General features: G+C 37.0%; 1 protein-coding gene across 1 annotated transcript; it reads right to left on the bottom strand.

Annotated features, from left to right (window-relative positions):
• Positions 1-2629: 2629 nt before the first annotated feature.
• On the bottom strand, positions 2630-8763 carry LOC113062020 (CMP-N-acetylneuraminate-beta-galactosamide-alpha-2,3-sialyltransferase 2-like). Its single transcript, XM_026231515.1, has 7 exons — positions 8625-8763; positions 7682-7968; positions 6618-6811; positions 6326-6505; positions 6201-6246; positions 5980-6099; positions 2630-3019 (listed from the first exon to the last, which is right to left on the bottom strand). Exons 2-7 carry the CDS (start codon positions 7943-7945, stop codon positions 2852-2854), a joined length of 972 nt encoding a protein of 323 aa, XP_026087300.1. The 5' UTR covers positions 7946-7968; positions 8625-8763; the 3' UTR covers positions 2630-2851.
• Positions 8764-19370: the final 10607 nt, after the last annotated feature.

Raw genomic sequence — 19370 nt, 5'->3', positions numbered from 1 at the left:
ACATCAGCAGATTCGTTATGGGGGGTGGGTGCAATAACAAGGAAGCTAAAGACTGTTCCAAGTTTTTCTTAAATATACATGCATTTGTGTGTATTTACATAAAAAATAGGCTATGTGTATACTGTGTATAGCCTATAATGTAAACAAAAACTTTATTTCGGATTAATCTCAATTAATCGTTTGACAGCAAAACTGTTTCACTTGTTATTCCGGTGTATGTCATTCCCTGAACAATTTATTTGATTTATTTCAGTTGTTGCTGTGATGATTGTAATAGTGAGTAGTCTTTTTAGGAGCATTTTCAGATGTTTAATGAGGTTCAGAGGTGGCATTAGTGCAATTAAATTCATAAATTCATGAGGAGATTAATGTTTTAAATATACATTTTGAATAGAGAAATATTAAATGATTTAAATAATTGAAATTATATGCTAAAAATGACTAAATCCACCAGCATTTGGTGTCTAATCACTGATTTTATCATTGAATCATTCATTCAGTAGATTCATTCAAACGGCTGATTCACTAGGAATGAAGTGAGTGGCTTTCTTTATGAATAATTTGTTCAAAAACTCACTTTCATTGAATTAATGAAATTCATCTGTATTTGCTTTTAGAGATGCAAAGCGGCTGAGCAGTTAATATATTTAGAACTATTTTCCTTCAAGAAATAGAGCAAAATCATGCAGTACTTGAAAAATCAAGAATTCGGCTTAATTTTTCATTTTTATGTTCAGGAACAGGAAATTAATAAATAACTTTAATATTTGATCTCTCTGCATGTGGGCGGGAGTGAATGCCCCGTCCGCTGATTGGTCAACCAAACATTACAAATTAATAATAGTACTTAAGACTATTATTATTATTATTATTAAGTAAAATGACTTAAGTAAAATGTGAATTTAACGTCATGATTTCAAGGTGAACTTGTTTGAATATAGTTGAGAACTTATTCAAACCCTGAAATAAACACTTCAAACAATAAACCAGAGATGCCTAGTGTCAGAAATTAACTTTCCCACAAAGGGTACTTGATTTTGTTGTTGTTGTTGTTTTACCTTTTACCTTTCGTATGTCATCTTGATGATGCTTTTAGATGTATTTACAGTTTAATGCCAACCACTCGGCTGTAGGCTACATATATTTAAATAGCAATTACAAATTTATAATGAAATAAGATTGTTTTATACAACATTTTTAATTCAGAAATATGAACAAAATTAAATGATGAAATTAAATGATGAAACTCTGCAATTAACTGAAATCCATATGGACAACTTTATTCCCTGTGAACTTTATTATACATACAGGTTCATACATACACGTTGTATGAAGCAATAGGCTACATAAATTATTTAATGAAAAAGTTTTGTTACCACATATAAATATATAGAACATTTGTTATGACACACATATTTAACCAACTTCACCTAATTTAAATATATACAGCAAAGACTACGTGGAAGTCACGTGAATCCTAAAGTACAAATGCTCAGTTTTCAATTCTTCCCTTGAATTCAAGCAGCAAATCTCCCCGAACGGTATTTGGTAAGTTCTTTTGAGATGCCAGATGCCTCTCCTTAAATGAAGATGAGAGTAGACAGCTACAATCATTATATAATGGTATCACAAATACGATTAGATCTATAGGTGTCTGGGTGAACTGCTGGTAGCGATAGCGCTCATAGAAATGGAAATGCCTCATTAGTGACTGTTTCTATGGGCAGCTATAAAAGGGTAAACTTGACGTCATTCACCATAATAATCAATTAATATTCGAAGATGCCCCATTGATTATTATGGTGAATGACGGCAAGTTGACCATTGCAAGATGGCGGACGCATAAGTGCTTGGAGCTGTCGAATGAGGCATCTACCAATACAAGCTCGCTCGAGATGCGTCGGCGCTACACAGAACGATGGGTGTATGACATTAAAAAAAATCCGCCATTTTGCAACGGTCACTGCTTCGAGTCAGAACGGAAGTTGTGTGACGTCATGTTAAAAAATTTTTTGTGGTGACCAATTCATCCATCAATCTAACAAAAATTAAAACAATAAAAATAAAAATTTTTGCCTTCGTAATCTTTAATCCAAATCTGAAAATGCACCTCCTCCCTGAAATGATGGACCTTCTCTGATGACGTCAAGGCTTAGGCTCAAAGCCACTAAAAGGCAAGCCTGCAACATCCGCTTGTTAAGTGGTGACGTAATACATCCAACAAATACTGTTTCCGGGTCCAAGCCTTAACTCATTTCACTCGAGAATACTATCTCAGCAGCCGTTTATGAGCACTGTTCATTCATATTAAATATTTAAGCTAAAAGTTTTACAAATTTTCGGTGTACACTAAGTCTTTGTGCTATCAGCGTCCCAAACATAAATAATATGTATATTTATATTTTTATTGTCTGGCTATCTGGGATTTCGGTATGGAGTTATTATGTCACATCGTGAGTGTATATTAGCAGTGTTTGTTGTTTTCTCGTGGCATCTGATAGAGCGCTTGGATGCGTGATGTAAGACTTCACATCCAATTAGGTGAAAAGCGTAACGGCTAACTTTACTGCTTTTAATTTAATTCAATGGAAGAACTGCCTTTTATTTTTATCCCTTTATACACTGAAATCTTGTTTCTCTGTTTAATGTGTAAACAAACCTGCATGAACATATTAAAACTGGGGTAATCATAAGGTTTGTTAATGCATTAAACTCTTGGCCAACATAGGATGGACATCACTCAACATACTGTAGGATCACATGGCCACAACATATCTCTTTCCACAAGTTAATATGTTTTAAAAAAAATTATATATATATAAACAGACTATGTATTTTCCTAGTCTTTTTTTTATCTATACCCTTTATATATGGAAATCTTGTTTCTCTGCTGAAGCTGATGCATTGTTTTGTTTTCAAAGTCTCCACCATGAGGGCCGCCTTTATAGTGAGTGCGACTTTTGTCAAAGTAATGATGCCAGGTTCCATTACTTGAAGCCCCAAATCCAAAGACATTCACCTGTGTAAGAGACAGAGCAGTTTTGTCAAATCAAATTACCGGCATTCTTCTCCTAAAGGTGCATTCAGTCATTTTACTATTTGAAAAATGTTTTATCCCTATGGCAGTGGTTCTCAACTTTTTTGGGCCTCCATCAAATAAAATGAAGTCAAATTGTCTTGATTATTATTTTGTGTTTATGAAGAGGACTTTTATATGTACAATACCATTACGATTTTCAAGAAATCATTACTTTAATTCAAGGATCCATTAAATTAATCAAAAAATATTTCCATTATTGGTAATTTTGGTGAGTAAATTCCACATTTAAAAAAAGCTTCTAGTGCCCCACAATGGTCTCTGAAGGACCCCGTTGAGAAAGACTATAAAATGGAGTTAAGATATCTAACTGTTGCATGCATATTTTATTGACCTGTTCCGTTCAGTTAGATTTTTTGTGGCCATAAAAATTAACTCATGGAAACTAGATAATTTTTCCTTGGCGAACCGAAATCATTTTGATGACATTCTTATCTCATGGCCACGAGTTTAATAATGCATAACCATAGCAACCTGGGATCATATCGTACACACACACTAATTATTATATGATGGCATGCACTAGTCACTTGGCATGGAACTGACGTCATTCCACTACCTCATCAGTCAGTTAAATAAAATAACTGCTCTTGGTCACTTGTCACTTGTCACTTTAATTAGACTTAAGATATTTTTAATAAGTGATTTTTTATTTTATTTTTATTTTTTTGCACTAAAAAATCCTTTAACTGCACTGTTGTTCACTTCATTGATTTGCACTATATCTGTCATTTGCCTTGCGCTGCTTTATTTAACTTTATTTTTAATTTTATTATATGTCTTTTTTTATATCATTCCCTTATTGTATAGTTGTTTTTACATTTTTATATTTGATCTAGTTATTTTTTTAGGCTTTAATGTTAATGTTAACTGTATGCACCGGGGTCTGAGAGTAACGCAATTTCGATTCTCTGTATGTATGTACTGTACATGTGGAAATTGACAATAAAGCAGACTTGAACTTGAACTAAAGTTTGCTTATTCATTAAAATCTTGGCCATGAGAAAATGTATGTTCCCTAAGCATACAGGTTCATGTGGTCACAGCATAAGGATGTTGTTACCTTTACAAAATTATGTTGTGGCTGCCCACAACATATTATAACATTTGTTCTGGCAAACTGAACATGCCCCTTCCTGGTCACTGACTCTGCTTCCACCCTAACTGTAATGCAAAGCATGATTGTTTGGAGTGAGAGCGTGCTACAATCGGTCAGTGATATATGGCTGTTATCTGACTGGCTAAAGTACATGGTTGGAGTCTACCTATTTGTGGATTTGTGTACATGTTAATTTTAGAAATGCTTTAAAATACACAAATGCAAAGTAAGAAATACACAAATGCATGCAGCGGTGCATGAATGCGAAGACGGCTATCATTAACGTACTGGAAACAACCCACAAATGAATGCCGCAAAGTTGTATTTGTGACATAAAAATATATTTGTGGATCCTCTATTTGTAAATCTCACAAAGTTATTTGTAGATTTAATTCTATTTATTTGTGATTTTCTTTAATGTTTGTGAATCTCTTCACGCTTATTTGAGGCACAAAATCTATTCTGGAACTATCTGGAAAATATGCAACAATTCTATTTGGATGCGATAATCTGTCTGGTAATATGCAGCAATTCTAACCCATTAATAATAGAAAATGGAATCTGAAGTCATATGGGATGAATAGCACACATAAACAAAATTAAAATAAAACTGATGCTATTTAAGAAGAAGATTATCATTAAGAACAAAGTTTGTTTGCACATGCAAATTTTTTTAGGGCCACTTTTACACCCCGGACATATTTTATTATGTATTCTTTTCTGGTTTACCAATGTATGGGTGTGATTGTGTGCCCTAGCTATGCTTGGTATGTGTCACCTTCCCACACTTACTGCCTCAGGCTAAATCACCTCCTCCTGTAGCTTGCTATGAGAGTGTGCCTGAGACTGATACCTTGTCCAAATACCCACACTTGCGATCTTTGTACTTGACTACTTCTATGATGTATGTCTGTTTTTGTTCTAAGTGTTCAAGTGAGCATGAAGACCACAACTGTGTGTTGATCTTTTTATTACCTGATGGTACACAGTTATAGTGCTGTAAAAATGTGCTGTAATCTTTTTATTAATATTTAACTTATATTGAAAGGGTTTCTGTGACCTGTTGCATGATTTTGGCAAAAAGTCTCATGATTTATGTCCAGACCATGATGCATGATGGGATACACTATGCCTTGAATACGGAGAGGTAATCGAGTTAGTGTATGTTAAGGGCACTGCGCTTTGGCATTTTTAAGATGTGGTCTAAAGTCTAGCACACTTACTTCCTGTCACGCACACATGTTCTCAAGTGACTTTTTTTGTGTTTTTTTGGACAAGGCATGAGAGTGGAGTATGGTGGCAGTCCAGTGTTTGCTGCAGATAGACACACTTCTCCCCTGTTCCAGACTGAACTCGTCTGTGGATTGTTGTTTCTCACCCTCAGATTTTGTTTTGTGTATTAGCAAGTAGCTAATAGTTCTTCTGTGGTGAACTGTGTCTGGAGCTAATACCTGACCCTGTTCTTGCTTTTTCTTTTTTCTGTATATTGTATATTCTTTGTTTATAGTCTCATCCTTGTTTTTGGTACAGTCAGGGAGTTGAGGGAAGTTCAAGGGAATTAAACAGGCAAATAGTTCATGTGTTTGTTTTGTTTTCTAATAGATCATGCTTCACTGAACCTCTGTTTATATAAAAAGTCTAAACTAAAAAAATGCAAACAGTTTTACCTGATCACAGATGAGCAAGGCAAATACTAGTGTTTCTAATAGATTATGTGTCTTTCACAAATGGAAACTCTGTTTATATAAGAAGTCTAAACTGAAAAGAAATGCAAAGAGTTTACCTGATCACAGATATGCAAGGCAAATAATATTGTAATGAAGCCAGTAGATGGGTATCTGCCATGTTTCAGGAGCCATTTCTCATAGACATATTTAATGAAAGCTGGGTGGAGGATCATCACCTGAAGAGACCGAAACAAAAATATTTGAGACAGACATGCTTATTTTAAGGCTTAATAATCAGTCTCTTGATCATAAATTTCATTATGACATGGATACTCACCTTGTTCTCGTCTGCGTTGATTGAAGATTTGACTCGTGTGTATGTGCTGAGGAACAAAAAGAAATTATGCAAATATTCATCATTTCATATTTATTAAAGTTATTTTTTTTATATATAGTGCTCACCGTGTGATATGTCTAGTGGTAAAGGTACTTATGAGCCACTGCATGTCACGAATCTTAAAGGGAAAAAGGACAAGATGGGTGGAGTTGTCCAAGTCCATGGCGCTCTCGGGATACAGAATCCGGTGAGTCGTCTTAGACCCCACATCCTTCTCATAACCTTTGGTCGGGCCTTTATTTATCCTGAGAGAACAACACAGGTAATGGCTATCTAAACAATTATTCCTAAAGAAGAACAAGTGTTGTAGAGAACATTAATCAGATTATTCTGTGTAATAATCTGTTCTTCTAGTACCTAATGACGACATCATGGAAATCTATGAGAGACCCATAATGGGATCCCAGAAGGTTTGCCGAGTTTCCCACCACAGCACAGGTTCTGCAGCGGTCTGGACCGGCGTCTGAGTAGTGATCTTCATCAGGAAATAGGGAAAACATCTGATCCACCACCTCTGTGTAGTTAACTCGGAACTTGGATGGCTGTAGACCCTGTACAAATATTTGAAAGATCAAGATAAGCATCAAACTTGTTTACTTAGTGACTTTATGCAAAGCACATCAAGATAAGTCTGTTGTTGTATAGCTTCATATTCACATTGAGAATTTAAACATGATTCTAGGGTGTTCCTCACCGCATGACTAGTTTTAGTAAGCTACTGCAGGATGTTATGCTGTTATCAAGATGTATGTGCGGAAATGTAGAAACTAAGTAGTTTTATTTCGGCACAGAACAAGTAAAATAAAATGAAAAAAAGGTACTTTTGAGGTATGCTTTGGTTGTAGAACAAAATGTGAAAGTCTCTTCAATTCATGTTAAAATACTTGATTTTGCTCGTAAGTTGAAAACTGCCATTGTAAAAAAAAAAAAAAAAAAAAAAAAAAAAAATCACAAGGGACTCAAAAAATTATAATAAACACTTTTGTTTTCTTTTACACTGAAAAAAATAAAAACCTCTCCTGTTTGGACATTTAAATTTATCAAATGGTGTAATTAAACGTATAAAATTTAATTCACACTAATTCAATGTGGGCAATTATATATATATATATATATATTTTTTTTTATACAGTATTGAAAGTTGTACCGCGATACAAACACGTGTCGTCATCGTTTATGGGCGGGCCCCCATGATTTACCCAATTCCTGTAGTTTTCAGCAAGATAAAGGATAATTCTCTCTCTCTCTCTCTCTCTCTCTCTCTCTCTCTATATATATATATTTATATAGGCCTATACATCGGCTACATACATTAAAAAACAGACACATACACACATCAACTGTAGTTTACTCGCGACTGAAGTATTTGAATGCCACTTAAACACCCGTATATGTTTAGCATTCAATATTTAAAACCTTACCCTCCACCATTTGTAGGTGTCTTGGCGTAACACACTGTTTTTTCTGTTGAGCAGAGCTGGAATGGTGGGGTCGTATCGATAAACGAACCAGTCGTCGTCCAAAAAGCCCATGACGCACGTTTTACAGGAGCATGAAGCTTCCAAGATCGAATCATCAAAGGAGTCTGTGGTAATATTGATCGGGTTCGGGGTGTACAAAAGAAAGATGGTCGTGAAGCTCAGCAGGAGGGTGATGTTACGAGGCGTCAGTCTCCTGAAGATCATCTTTTGCGTGCGTACTGTTCCTGCTGGATAAATACAATTTCATTAAAAAGACAGACGCGTCATTGTGGTTAACAATATAGGTATTTGTTTATTCAGGTATTTGTATCTTCCGAAGGCAAGTTTCTGTGTTCTGAATTCACCGCTAGCGCAATTTCAAAGTCATGTAGGTTATGACATGCCACGGTAAATCTGTCAGTTCTGCTCGATTGAATGCGTTCTCAGACTTTAAACTCGATTTTAGATCATTCAATTCAAAGTTCTAATATATATTTTTTTTAATATTGCTTTGATTTTAGTTGTAGTACTTAAACGTTCAAATTACGTGTCACTGTGATTGAACTAAGTAAAGTATTATTTTTTATTTATTTTACGTCATGAATTAATCAATGCATCAGAAAGTTCAATAATTAAACGGGTTCAGATTTATCGCTTTATTTCAATTCGGTTACATATTGAAAAAAAATGCTGAAATAAAACAGAGATTTAAATCTGTTTTACCGATATAAGTGTTCAATTCGATACGAGTTGACACAAAACGCTTCTTAAATTCTGTCTTAATTATCACAATGACATTATATTATAAATATTAGATTTTAGAGGCAAATACATTGATTATACTGAACGAATTTAGTTACAATAATCAATTTAACAATTATCGCAGTATAAAGGACGAACTTACCCAAATGAAAGCGTCAGGGTGATAGTGTCCTCGTATCTTAAGCAAGTTTTTATTGAGGTCTATAAATCATGACAATTATGTAACTATTTGTACAAGACTTTATTTCTTGCCGCTAGAATCAACACAGCATCTGAGTTCCGAAAGCTTCTGCCTCCTCATTAATAGAAATATTGATTCCAGGTTTGCCTCTAAACTAGTGACACCGGTTTTACCTGTTTGTACATGTCGGTGATACAAAAATGCCAATAGCAATGAAAATGTGAAAAATTATAATAAATAAATCGTCTCTTATATAAACCCGACCAGTTATGCTGGTTTTTAGTATAGGCCAAAGCATTTAAAAAATTTAACCCAAAGAGATGTTACAGAAACTGTACCGACAAGAATTATTGTTCCTTTTTATTTTTGTCAGTCAAGCAACTAAACTATATGTACAAAACTTGCATAAACGTATACAATCACACAACAAATAGGCATATGAAAAAAGGGGTATACACAAAATTGCATATACATATAAGTAGCCTATATATATATATATATAGCCTGTAGGGTAAAAATGTAAAACATTTAATTATACAAAAAAATGTAACAAGTCATGAGTCTTATATAATATACATTCGATTCTTTATACAAGTATATTGACGAAGTCGTTTAAAACACCAGTGGTTTTCTGAATAACCCAGAATTTTTGGGAGAAACCGACAAGTTCTTGTACGACAAAAGGAAAGCTAGGACAGTGAAAGTTTAATCGCTTTAAACAAACTGAATTGCGGTCTTTGAGCCTAATGTCTTGCGATTTGTGAATTATTTAAAAATAACAAAGATAGTAATAATCAAAATAGTTTGTCCACATCTCAGATGTCAACAGTTCTAATAAGGAGGGGTTTTTTTTGTTTGTTTAACTAGAAAGAAAGTTTAATCTGCTCTAATCAGTTGTAGGCTTCACCCTCCTACACAGTCCTGACAGTGACAAGCAAGGTCCACAGATCGCTGGATTTAAAGCTGAACAGTAAATGTGAGTACACGTGTTTTTATTTATTTTTATTATTTTATGGCTGTTGCTTAAGGATGTCCGGAGTTGTAATTAGATAAATAGGCTAATCTGATAGCCTACCCCGGATCAAAAAAACTAAACTCAGCCTAGAACATAATAGTTTATCTTTTGTTTTTACCTTTTTGTTTCTTTACAAGTATCATATTAATAATATAATGTTTAAACATCCAATAACAAAGTTAACATCCAAGTACTGTTCCGTATAAGAAGATTACACCGATCATTTTGCCGATGATTCTATATCCAAAGCGACTTATAAATGTGGAATAAAACATAGGGTATATTCAGAATCTGCGCTAGAAGAACTGCAGGACATTAGGCGCATGTTAGAAGAAGCATTTTGTGATTAAGCAGCATGTTTTTCTGGATATCAAAAAACAAAAACCGGTTCTTCTTTATAAAGAATCTCGCTAATGGTGTCACTTCATAATGATATCAGTGCAAATGCATTTGTTCAACTGTCGTCTTTTTTGTGTTCTTTCTCATTTTCTCTTGTAACATTTGTAAATCGTATATAACAGTTGTGAATTGGAATTTAATTTAAACAAATTTGAACACATCGAAAACACTACATATCCATTACATAATGTTTTTTATTTTTAGCTATGATTTATTTTAGTAGTGCACAGGGCCGTCCTTAGGGGGCTGAAGCTAGTGCGGTCACCCCCCTCCCCTCTCCCCCCTCCCGAACACCCCCCCCCCCCCCCCGGAATATTTCTGAAATAAACAAATTTTAACTTGCTTGAATTTGTTAGCCCGGAAGTAGCCTACACTGTTCAGTTACGTTCCCTTTCATAGGTCACTTCGATGCTGCGGTGACGTTACCGGCTATGGGAACACCACTCGGTGTGACGAATGTCTGAAGCCCTATACCATCTCGCCAATCCTATTGGCCAAATAGCGGTTGGCACCACCCTTACGCATTTGCACGTATCATATACCTGGGTGCCGCGCGCTATTTCGCTCAGATTTCATTCCTTCAGGGAAGCGAATCATCTGTGCCTAGGAATCATCTCGCGTTCTCCAGCGGTTTTCTACGAGCAGTGTTAACTCCTTTTTGCGGACGCGATGAGTTTTCGAAAGTGTAAGGAGCCGTGTACCAGGTACATCACGAAGGAAGACTCTCATGACAGGTGTGTAGTATGTCTGGGTTTACATCACGCACAGGCGGCGCTTAGCGGCCTTTCTTCATGTCCCCATTGTGATGGCCTGTGGCTCAGAGTACTGCGCTCGAGGGTGGAACTATTTTCTGATGTCGCCCCCATGTCTAACTCCCACCATGTCACTTCTGCAACTGCCGAGGCACCGCACGAGGTGATAGCTTGGGGTGACACGTGCGACATGGATTTCGAGGACAGCGCAGCGCTGGAATATTCTCCACATTGCTCGCTCTCCCCTACCCTGGTGCAGAATAAAAGATTTATTGAGCCTGTCTTCTTCTCTAATGAAGATTTTCAGCCCACACCGGAGGCATGTAGTGCCATCTCCTTCCTTCTGGGTCTGAGGACTTCGTGGCCGACACTAGCCCTCTCCCTCCTAGCGTACAGGAGAGGCGTGTTTCTCCCTCCTACAGCTAGCTGTTGGATGTGGTTTCTCGTGCGGTGGGTAAATTGGGACTGGATTGGGAGGTTGAGAAGGCCGAGGCTCAACCTTCATCTAAGCTGGACGACCGTTTTCTAACTAGTCGGACACCTGCACAGCCCCGAAGGCCTTTACCTTTTTTCCTGGACCTCCACCAAGAGGTTTCGAGGTCCTGGAAACAGCCGTTCTCGGCGTGGATTACTAACGCTGCGGCTGCGGATTTCGCCACCATTTTCGCCTCTCGTTCTCGGGCCCCAAATAGCGGCTCCTGATGTTCTCACTGCTTGCCAGGGACTGTGCCCTCCACTAGAGAGCGCTGTTGGACCGCTTTTGCGCATCCAACACTCTCACTGCAGTCCCCATGCTCAAACACTGACTGTCTCGCCGCAAACAGTGCCTCGAGCAGCATTGGATCGAGCTGTTACGCCAAACGTTCCCTCAGACACTCGGCGCAATCCAGCTTTCAGAATTCGAGGGACGATTCAAGGGTCTTGCACAGACGACCCGTTTATGACGGCTCACACAGCCGCCGCTTTTTCGCTAGCGGCAGAGCCCGATGTTCAATCTGTTGGCCTAATTCCTGCCGTGGACACGTTTCAGGATTATACACAACGAGACGCAACGACTTTTACGCATGCACTTCCCCTGTGCATGAACGCCACAAGCTTTTCGTGCCCGGACATTTTAATGCGTATGACAGCGTTGCAGGAAGCGGAAATCTTGAGACCGCTAATATTGTTTCGGACTGCGTGGGAACGCTTGCCTGACATTTCTCAATGGGTGTTATGCACAATTTGTCACGGATACACCATTCAGTTTCAAAGAGGCCCGCCTCCTTTCCGCAGAATTCTTTCCAGGGAAAGAAAGGACACCTAACAGCTCAGGAAACTAATGTTACCATGCACAAACAAGGCTTGAGATAATTGTACTGTATACAGTGTTCATATGACATGTATTGTATACACTACATGCCATAGGAACCTTTTAGCATCACCACAGAACTTGATACTGCAAACACATATGCAGAATTGTTTCTTGGCTATACGTCTTAACATTTATGTTTTTCAAATGTGTCTGAATCCTAACATATGTTTATTATCAGATTCTGAGTCCCAGATTTTCTCAGACTCTTTAAGACCCCATTGTAGATTCTGAAATGACTTATAATTGTCTTCTCATTCTTTCAGGTGATGGTTATGCACCCTGCTTTCATGCATTATGTGCACAACACGTGGCTGCACATTAAGTCTCGAAGATCTTATCCATCTACTGGTTTCCTTGTGCTAATATTCGCTCTGCACATTTGTGATGAGGTAAAGCTTTTAGCAGTCACTTCCGGTAGTTTGTGTGCTGTGCACTAATGTCAGGTACATTTGCTGCTGTTTTTTTTTTTCCTTTGCTTAGGTCAGTGTGTTTGGCTTTGGCTCGAACAGTAAAGGCACCTGGCACCACTATTTCGAAAAAACACCCAAGTCTTTCAAACGCACTGGTAAACACAGTGGAGGGATTGAGCGCGAGACCATCTTAGAACTTCAGGAGAGGAAGCTGATTGACCTATACACAGGGTGGTGAAAAAGATAATGACATTGAGTAGCGTGATTATTTATTGATATTTACTTTTATTTGTGATAAATATAATAATTCACACTTTGTTCAAATGGTTTGGCTCTGTACGTGTTTAGCTTTTTTTTATTTATAAATGAATGTTCAGTCAGCATTGACTCTCTATATTGATCAAAAATGGCAGTAAAGTCTAAACAAAACAAATTCTATTTCAAATAAATGCTCTTTACAAAAAATACAAAATACAGTTGTTAATTCTGTTCTCTTTCTGTCAAAAAATCATGAAAAGTATCATAGTTTCCACAAAAATATTAAGTTTCATACATTGATCATGTATGTTATGCTTGGCGATTCAAGGACAAAGGTGAGAGGATCCAAATGCAGATTTTACAAATGCAGAAGTAATAGTACCAGGAATAGTAACAGGAACCAGACAAAAAAGCAAAAGGAGTAACCAAATGTGTAACAGCCAGTAAAGAGATAAGAGAAAGATCAAAGGCAAAAACAGGGTAACAGGGGGAGGAGCTAGTGAATTGCTATGGTAACTTGTAAATAGTAGCAGGTAAGCAAACAGGGACACAGATCACAGGAAGAGAACACAGAAACGGTGGAGAAACACATTTAAAAAATACAGTCAAAAAAGAAAACCAAGGCAAGGGCACATAGGTTTGTCCCTGGATGACTCATCTGCGTAGGTGACATTACTAGTTTTTATTCAAAACAGGTGATGGAAAAACATACAAAACATGATTGCTGAAATATTAGCTGAGAAAATGGTTCTCAGGTTAGTATACAGTAATGTTGATCGCTGCAGAAGATTTTCAATATTGAGTAACACTGCATGAGGGATGACACACAACAGACACAATAGCACTGTATAACTGATATAGGCTTATGTTTCATTTTTTCCCTTTTTTATTCAAATTATTCCCAAACGTGTTAAATAATGAAATATCTCCATTCTCCTGAAACTGTTTTGCAATGCGCAATTAATATCTTACTTACATTAATTCGCACTTTGTTGTTTTTGATGAGAAAATTTGTCAGAGAGCATGTGCAGTGAACAAAACACCGGCCTTTCAGTGATGATTGATCTCATTATTTGTTTATTATTAAGATGCGAGTTGAAAGTTGCGTTCAGTTAAGAGAGCTTGAACATGTATTTTAGTCTAGGACTAGGCTTAAACCTTGTCTGTGATACTGGGCGTTAATATAAGCCTATTGTTTGTATAGCTTACAAAAATAAGCAGAAACATATAGGGATGCACGATTATGATTTTTCATGGCCGATTCCGATACCAATTTTTTGGCTATTGAAAACAATAACCATAACGGTTGCACTTTATTTTACAGTGTACTTTATTTTTTACATGTGTACTAACATGTACTTATAGTGTACTTACAGTGTATTTATCTAAGAAAGTTCTGGTAACACAAGGTATACATGGGGTAGGGTTAGGTTTAGGGATAGGTTCAGGGTAAGTACCTTGTTATTACATAGTTATTGTAATAACTATAATAAGTACATAGTATGTACATGAGGAACAGAACTGTAAAATAAAGTGCTACCACCTTAACCATCTGAAATTAAAGGCAGTAACTGCACAGTAAGTAGCCTACATTCACTACAAACACAGATGGTACAGACATCAGCATTTAGCTTTTGTTTTTGAATTGGGTTGAAACTACATAGAACTGGCCTTAAATAACTGTAACCATGTGAAATTACATTAAAAACAACTGAATAGCTCTACAGTCCAAACAACACAGTCAACACACATTCAATAAGATGTTACTTAATCAACATTGAGTATTTGTTTTAGTTTTAAAATTTGGTTTAAAAAAAAAAGCTTTACCAGTGAGAATAAAAAAGTAGGATATGCTATATAAATAAATTATTCCAAAATGTTAAAATCATATAATGTTGGTGCGAATAAAACAAAGATGCAAAGGTTTTACATGTTTCATTCATCCAATTAAAAAATAATAATAATAGGGTAATGATTCACATCTATATTTTTTTACTTGAGCCAATGAAAAATAAATAACTATTGGCTCAAGTTAAAAAATATAGATTATAAAAAAAAATAATTGGATGAATGAAACCCTTTTTTTCAGTGTGCTACAGCAGGTGATTTTTAAATCAAATTAAGTCGATGTATTTTTAAGGTAAAATAAAAGTAATCCTATACAGAACTGACGTTTACTTCTGGCTTTTCAAACGTGTACTCAAGTTTTACTTTATAAAAAATTAAAAATAAATAAATACAAATTTCAGTTTTGTCACAGTTTAGTACGTTTCGTTTCTCATCCAACAGGTGGGGGGACAGGTCCAGACTTTCCGGCCTGCCATAGTATGCAGCCTGCACTATACGGTGATGTGGGGAGAGACAGAGAAGTCAAATTAGTACCCTTTTCTTACAAGAACCCACTCATTCACAAATTCTGATTGCCCATTTGTGATCCATGGATAGGGGACCTAAACCTAATTATAATCACAGACACCACCATTTAGTAAGCCCATTGAATTATCTGGGCATTTAAGGAAAGATGGAAAGGGGTTCAAGGCGATTCTGTAGTGTGGTGTGTGTCTTACACTCCACACTATGTATCATTTTAAAGTCTGGTATGCATTTCTTACTCTTAGATGCATCTTTGAGAATTTGATGTTTTGATTGAATGGATATTCTGAGTTGACTATGTTATTGGCATAATACATATTTACCTGACTGATAATAAATTGTTACATTTGAACATATTCTTGTTTACTCTGAGATTATTTAATCTAATTAATTATGACAATTCAGGTTAGTAACTGACTAAAATGTTTTATCGCTGTGGCTAAAACATTAGCACTAGTAATGTATATTTAGACTGTAGAGGTTATTGTTTTTTTTTTTCTGTTAGAACAACAGTGTTGTTGACCAACCTAAATTCAGGTTGAAATCACGGAATGATTATATAAAGTTACTTAGAAGAATTTAAGTTGGCCAGCTTGGTTCTATAGTAATGGTCATGACCTTTTGTTATATATAGTCTTAACTTAATTATGTGTTTACAGATCTATAGGGAATAATAAAAGTATTATAGAATGAGCTAAATATTGCAGAAGCCGTCCAGAATATAAGTCAGTTTTCTCTTTGTTTAATGACCAAGACTGACGAATTTGTCAAGTCAAGTCACCTTTATTTATATAGTGCTTTAAAGGGGGGGTGAAATGCTCGTTTTCACTCAATATCCTGTTAATCTTGAGTACCTATAGAGTAGTACTGCATCCTTCATAACTCCAAAAAGTCTTTAGTTTTATTATATTCATAAGAGAAAGATAGTCTGTACCGATTTTTCCCGGAAAAACACAAGCTGCTGGAGGCGTGACGTGTGGGCGGAGCTAAAGAATCACGAGCGCCAGTAGGCTTTTGCGTTGAGAGCATGTGGAAACTGTGACATTACCGTGAGGGAAAAACCATCATCCAAAACAAACCATGGCTTACAGTCAGATGCAGCCGTTTATTTATGATCCAGAATCAGATCCCGAGGCTGAAACTGAACGAGAGCAGCAGGAGCAACAACTCGCTCCGAGCGGGGCTCGAACCCGGGTCTCCGGCACGGAAGGGGACGCACTAACAAGGAGGCAGAGATATTTGAAGCAGTTTTACTCACCGCCTGCGGTTCCAACACACGATCGTGACCCTTTTTCGTTGGGATTGCATCATCCTTAAGAAATAAACGATACACAAATCCGTCGTCAAACTGGGCCTTGTTTGTAAAACAAGCATCTTCAAAATGCAGGGAACAAACAAAAACACTTGCACAACTCCGTTGATGCTCTGTAAAAATAAACTCCATCCACTGGTCCCTTAATGCTGTTTTTTTTTTTTGGTAATCTGTGCAGGTTTGTCTTGCCCTGGCAACCAAAAACACACTTCTTTTGTGACTTTTCGCGACGCTCTCGCTCTGATCACTGAATCGCTCTGATCAGTGAAATGTCTGTGCTCTGCCTCGCTATACGGGAGCGCTATAAGGAAATTCCGCTCCATCTAACGTCACACAGAGCCATACTCAAAAAAAACTGGGAACAAAAATACTCCTTCAAACGTACAACTTAATTTTTGAAACTTTGTCCATGTTTAGCATGGGAATCCAACTCTTTAACAGTGTAAAAAACTCAGTATGCATGAAATAGCATTTCACCTCCCCTTTAAACAAAACAAATTGTGTCAAAGCAACTGAACAACATTAATCTGGAAAACAGTTAAAGGCAGTTTATCATTTAATTCAGTGATATCATCATCTCAGTTCAGTTTAAATAGTATCTGTGCAATCATATGCAATCAAGTCAACGATGTCACTGTAAATGAAGTGTCCCCAACTAAGCAAACCAGAGGCGACAGCGGCAAGGAACTAAAACTCCATCGGTGACAGAATGGAGAAAAAATCTAGGGAGAAACCAGGCTCAGTCGGGGGACCATTTCTCCTCTGACCAGACGAAACCAGCAGTTCAATTCCAGGCTACAGCAGATTGTGCAGAAGAATCATCTGTTTCCTGTGGTCTTGTCCCGGTGGTCGTGTGAGACAAGGTCTTTACAGGGGATCTGTATCTGGGGCTCATCTAGTTGTCCTGGTCTCCGCTGTCTTTCAGGAATGTACTGTAGAGGTCCTTCTAGGTGCTGATCCACCATCTGGCCTGGATACATACTGGATCTGGTGGCTACAGTGACCTTGGAATAAGAGAGAAAAAGACTTATATTAGTGTAGATGGCATTTTTCTAACAATTAAGCAAGTACATCTGGTTATGAGAAGTATTCTCTGTTCCGGTTTACCTAATTAATGCAGCCTAAAAATCCTTTAACGGATTTGGATATTAGAAGCATATTAGTGTGTTATGTGTAAGCCAGGTTTAAGAGATGGGTCTTTAATCTAGATTTAAACTGCAAGAGTTGGCTGCCTCCCGAACAATGTTAGGTAGGTTATTCCAGAGTTTTGGCGCTAAATAGGAAAAGTATCTGCCGACTGCAATTGATTTTGATATTCTAGGTATTATCAAATTATCTGAGTTTTGAGAACTCAGCAGACGTGGAGGATTATAATGTAACAATAGCTCGTCCAAATACTTAGATGCTAAACCATTGAGGGCTTTATAAGTAATAAGCGAGATTTTAAAATCTATTCAATGATTGCCAGTGCAGTGTTGACAGGACCGGGCTAATATGGTAATACCTCCTGGCTCTAGTAAGAACTCTAGCTGCTGCATTTTGGACTTACTGGAGATTGTTTATTAAGCGTTCATGCACAACCACCCAATAAAGCATTATAATAATCTAATCTTGAGGTCATAAACGCATGGATTAACATTTCTGCATTTGACATTGAGAGCATAGGCCATAATTTATATATATTTTTGAGATGGAAAAATGCAGTTTTATAAATGCTAGAAATGTGGCTTTCCAAGGAAAGATTGATATCAAATAGCACACCTAAGTTCCTAACTGATGACGAAGAATTGACAGAGCAGCAAATCAAGTCTTAGACAGCGTTCTAGGTTATTACATGCAGTTTTTTTGTCCTATAATTAACACCTCTGTTTTTCAGAATTTAGCAGTAAAAGATTACTTGTCATCCAGTTTTTTTATATTGACTATGCATTCCGTTAGATTTTCAAATTGGTATGTTTCGCCAGGCCCCATAGAAATATAGAGCTGAGTATCATCAACATAACAATGAAAGCTAACACTGTGTTTCCTGATGATATCTCCCAAGGGTAACATGTAAAGCTTAAAGAGTAACGGCCCTAGTACTGAGCCTTGAGGTACTCCATACTGCACTTGTGATTGATATGATACCTCTTCATTCCCTGTTACAATTTAAACCATGCTAATGCACTTCCATTAATGCTAGTCTGTGAAAAAGAATATTGTGGTCAATAGTGTCGAATGCAGCACTAAGATTAAATAGCACTGATAGATAGGTACAACCACGATCAGATAAGAGCAGGTCATTTGTAAGTCTAAGGACAGCAGTCTCAGTATTATGATACGGTTTAAATCCTGACTGGAAATCCTCACAGATACCATTTTTCTCTAAAAAGGAATATAATTGTGAGGATACTACCTTTTCTATTATCTTGGACACAAAAGGGAGATTCAAGATTGGTCTATAATTAACTAGTTTCCTTTCAAGGGAATTTCTAACTGCATCCTCTAGGGGGCGCTGTGGGGAACACCTCGTTGTGACCCCAGTCTGAAGCATACATTGAAAAAACACCAACTTGTTGGCCAGCTACAGCCTCTGATGTCACTACCGGTGTGACTATAAACAGGTACCGGGAGAACACGTCATTTTCTTCTTCGTCTTCACTGACTGTTCTGTTTGAAGTGTGCATCTGAAAGAACTGGTAAGAGCGATCTTTCTCTGTATATCATGGCGACTACTAGCAAGCGTTAAGACAATGTGTGCATTCATGTCGGCATTATTTGGCACTCGATGACACACGCAGTCTTTGTGTCATTTGTTTGGGTGAAGAGTACGCACGCGATGTCTTTGAGGTAGG

The sequence above is a fragment of the Carassius auratus genome, chromosome 44, assembly GCF_003368295.1.
Source record: "Carassius auratus strain Wakin chromosome 44, ASM336829v1, whole genome shotgun sequence".
In the NCBI taxonomy this organism is placed as follows: domain Eukaryota; kingdom Metazoa; phylum Chordata; class Actinopteri; order Cypriniformes; family Cyprinidae; genus Carassius; species Carassius auratus.
The sequence above is the reverse complement of the archived record's forward strand: the minus strand, read 5'-3'. Positions and strand labels throughout refer to the sequence as shown.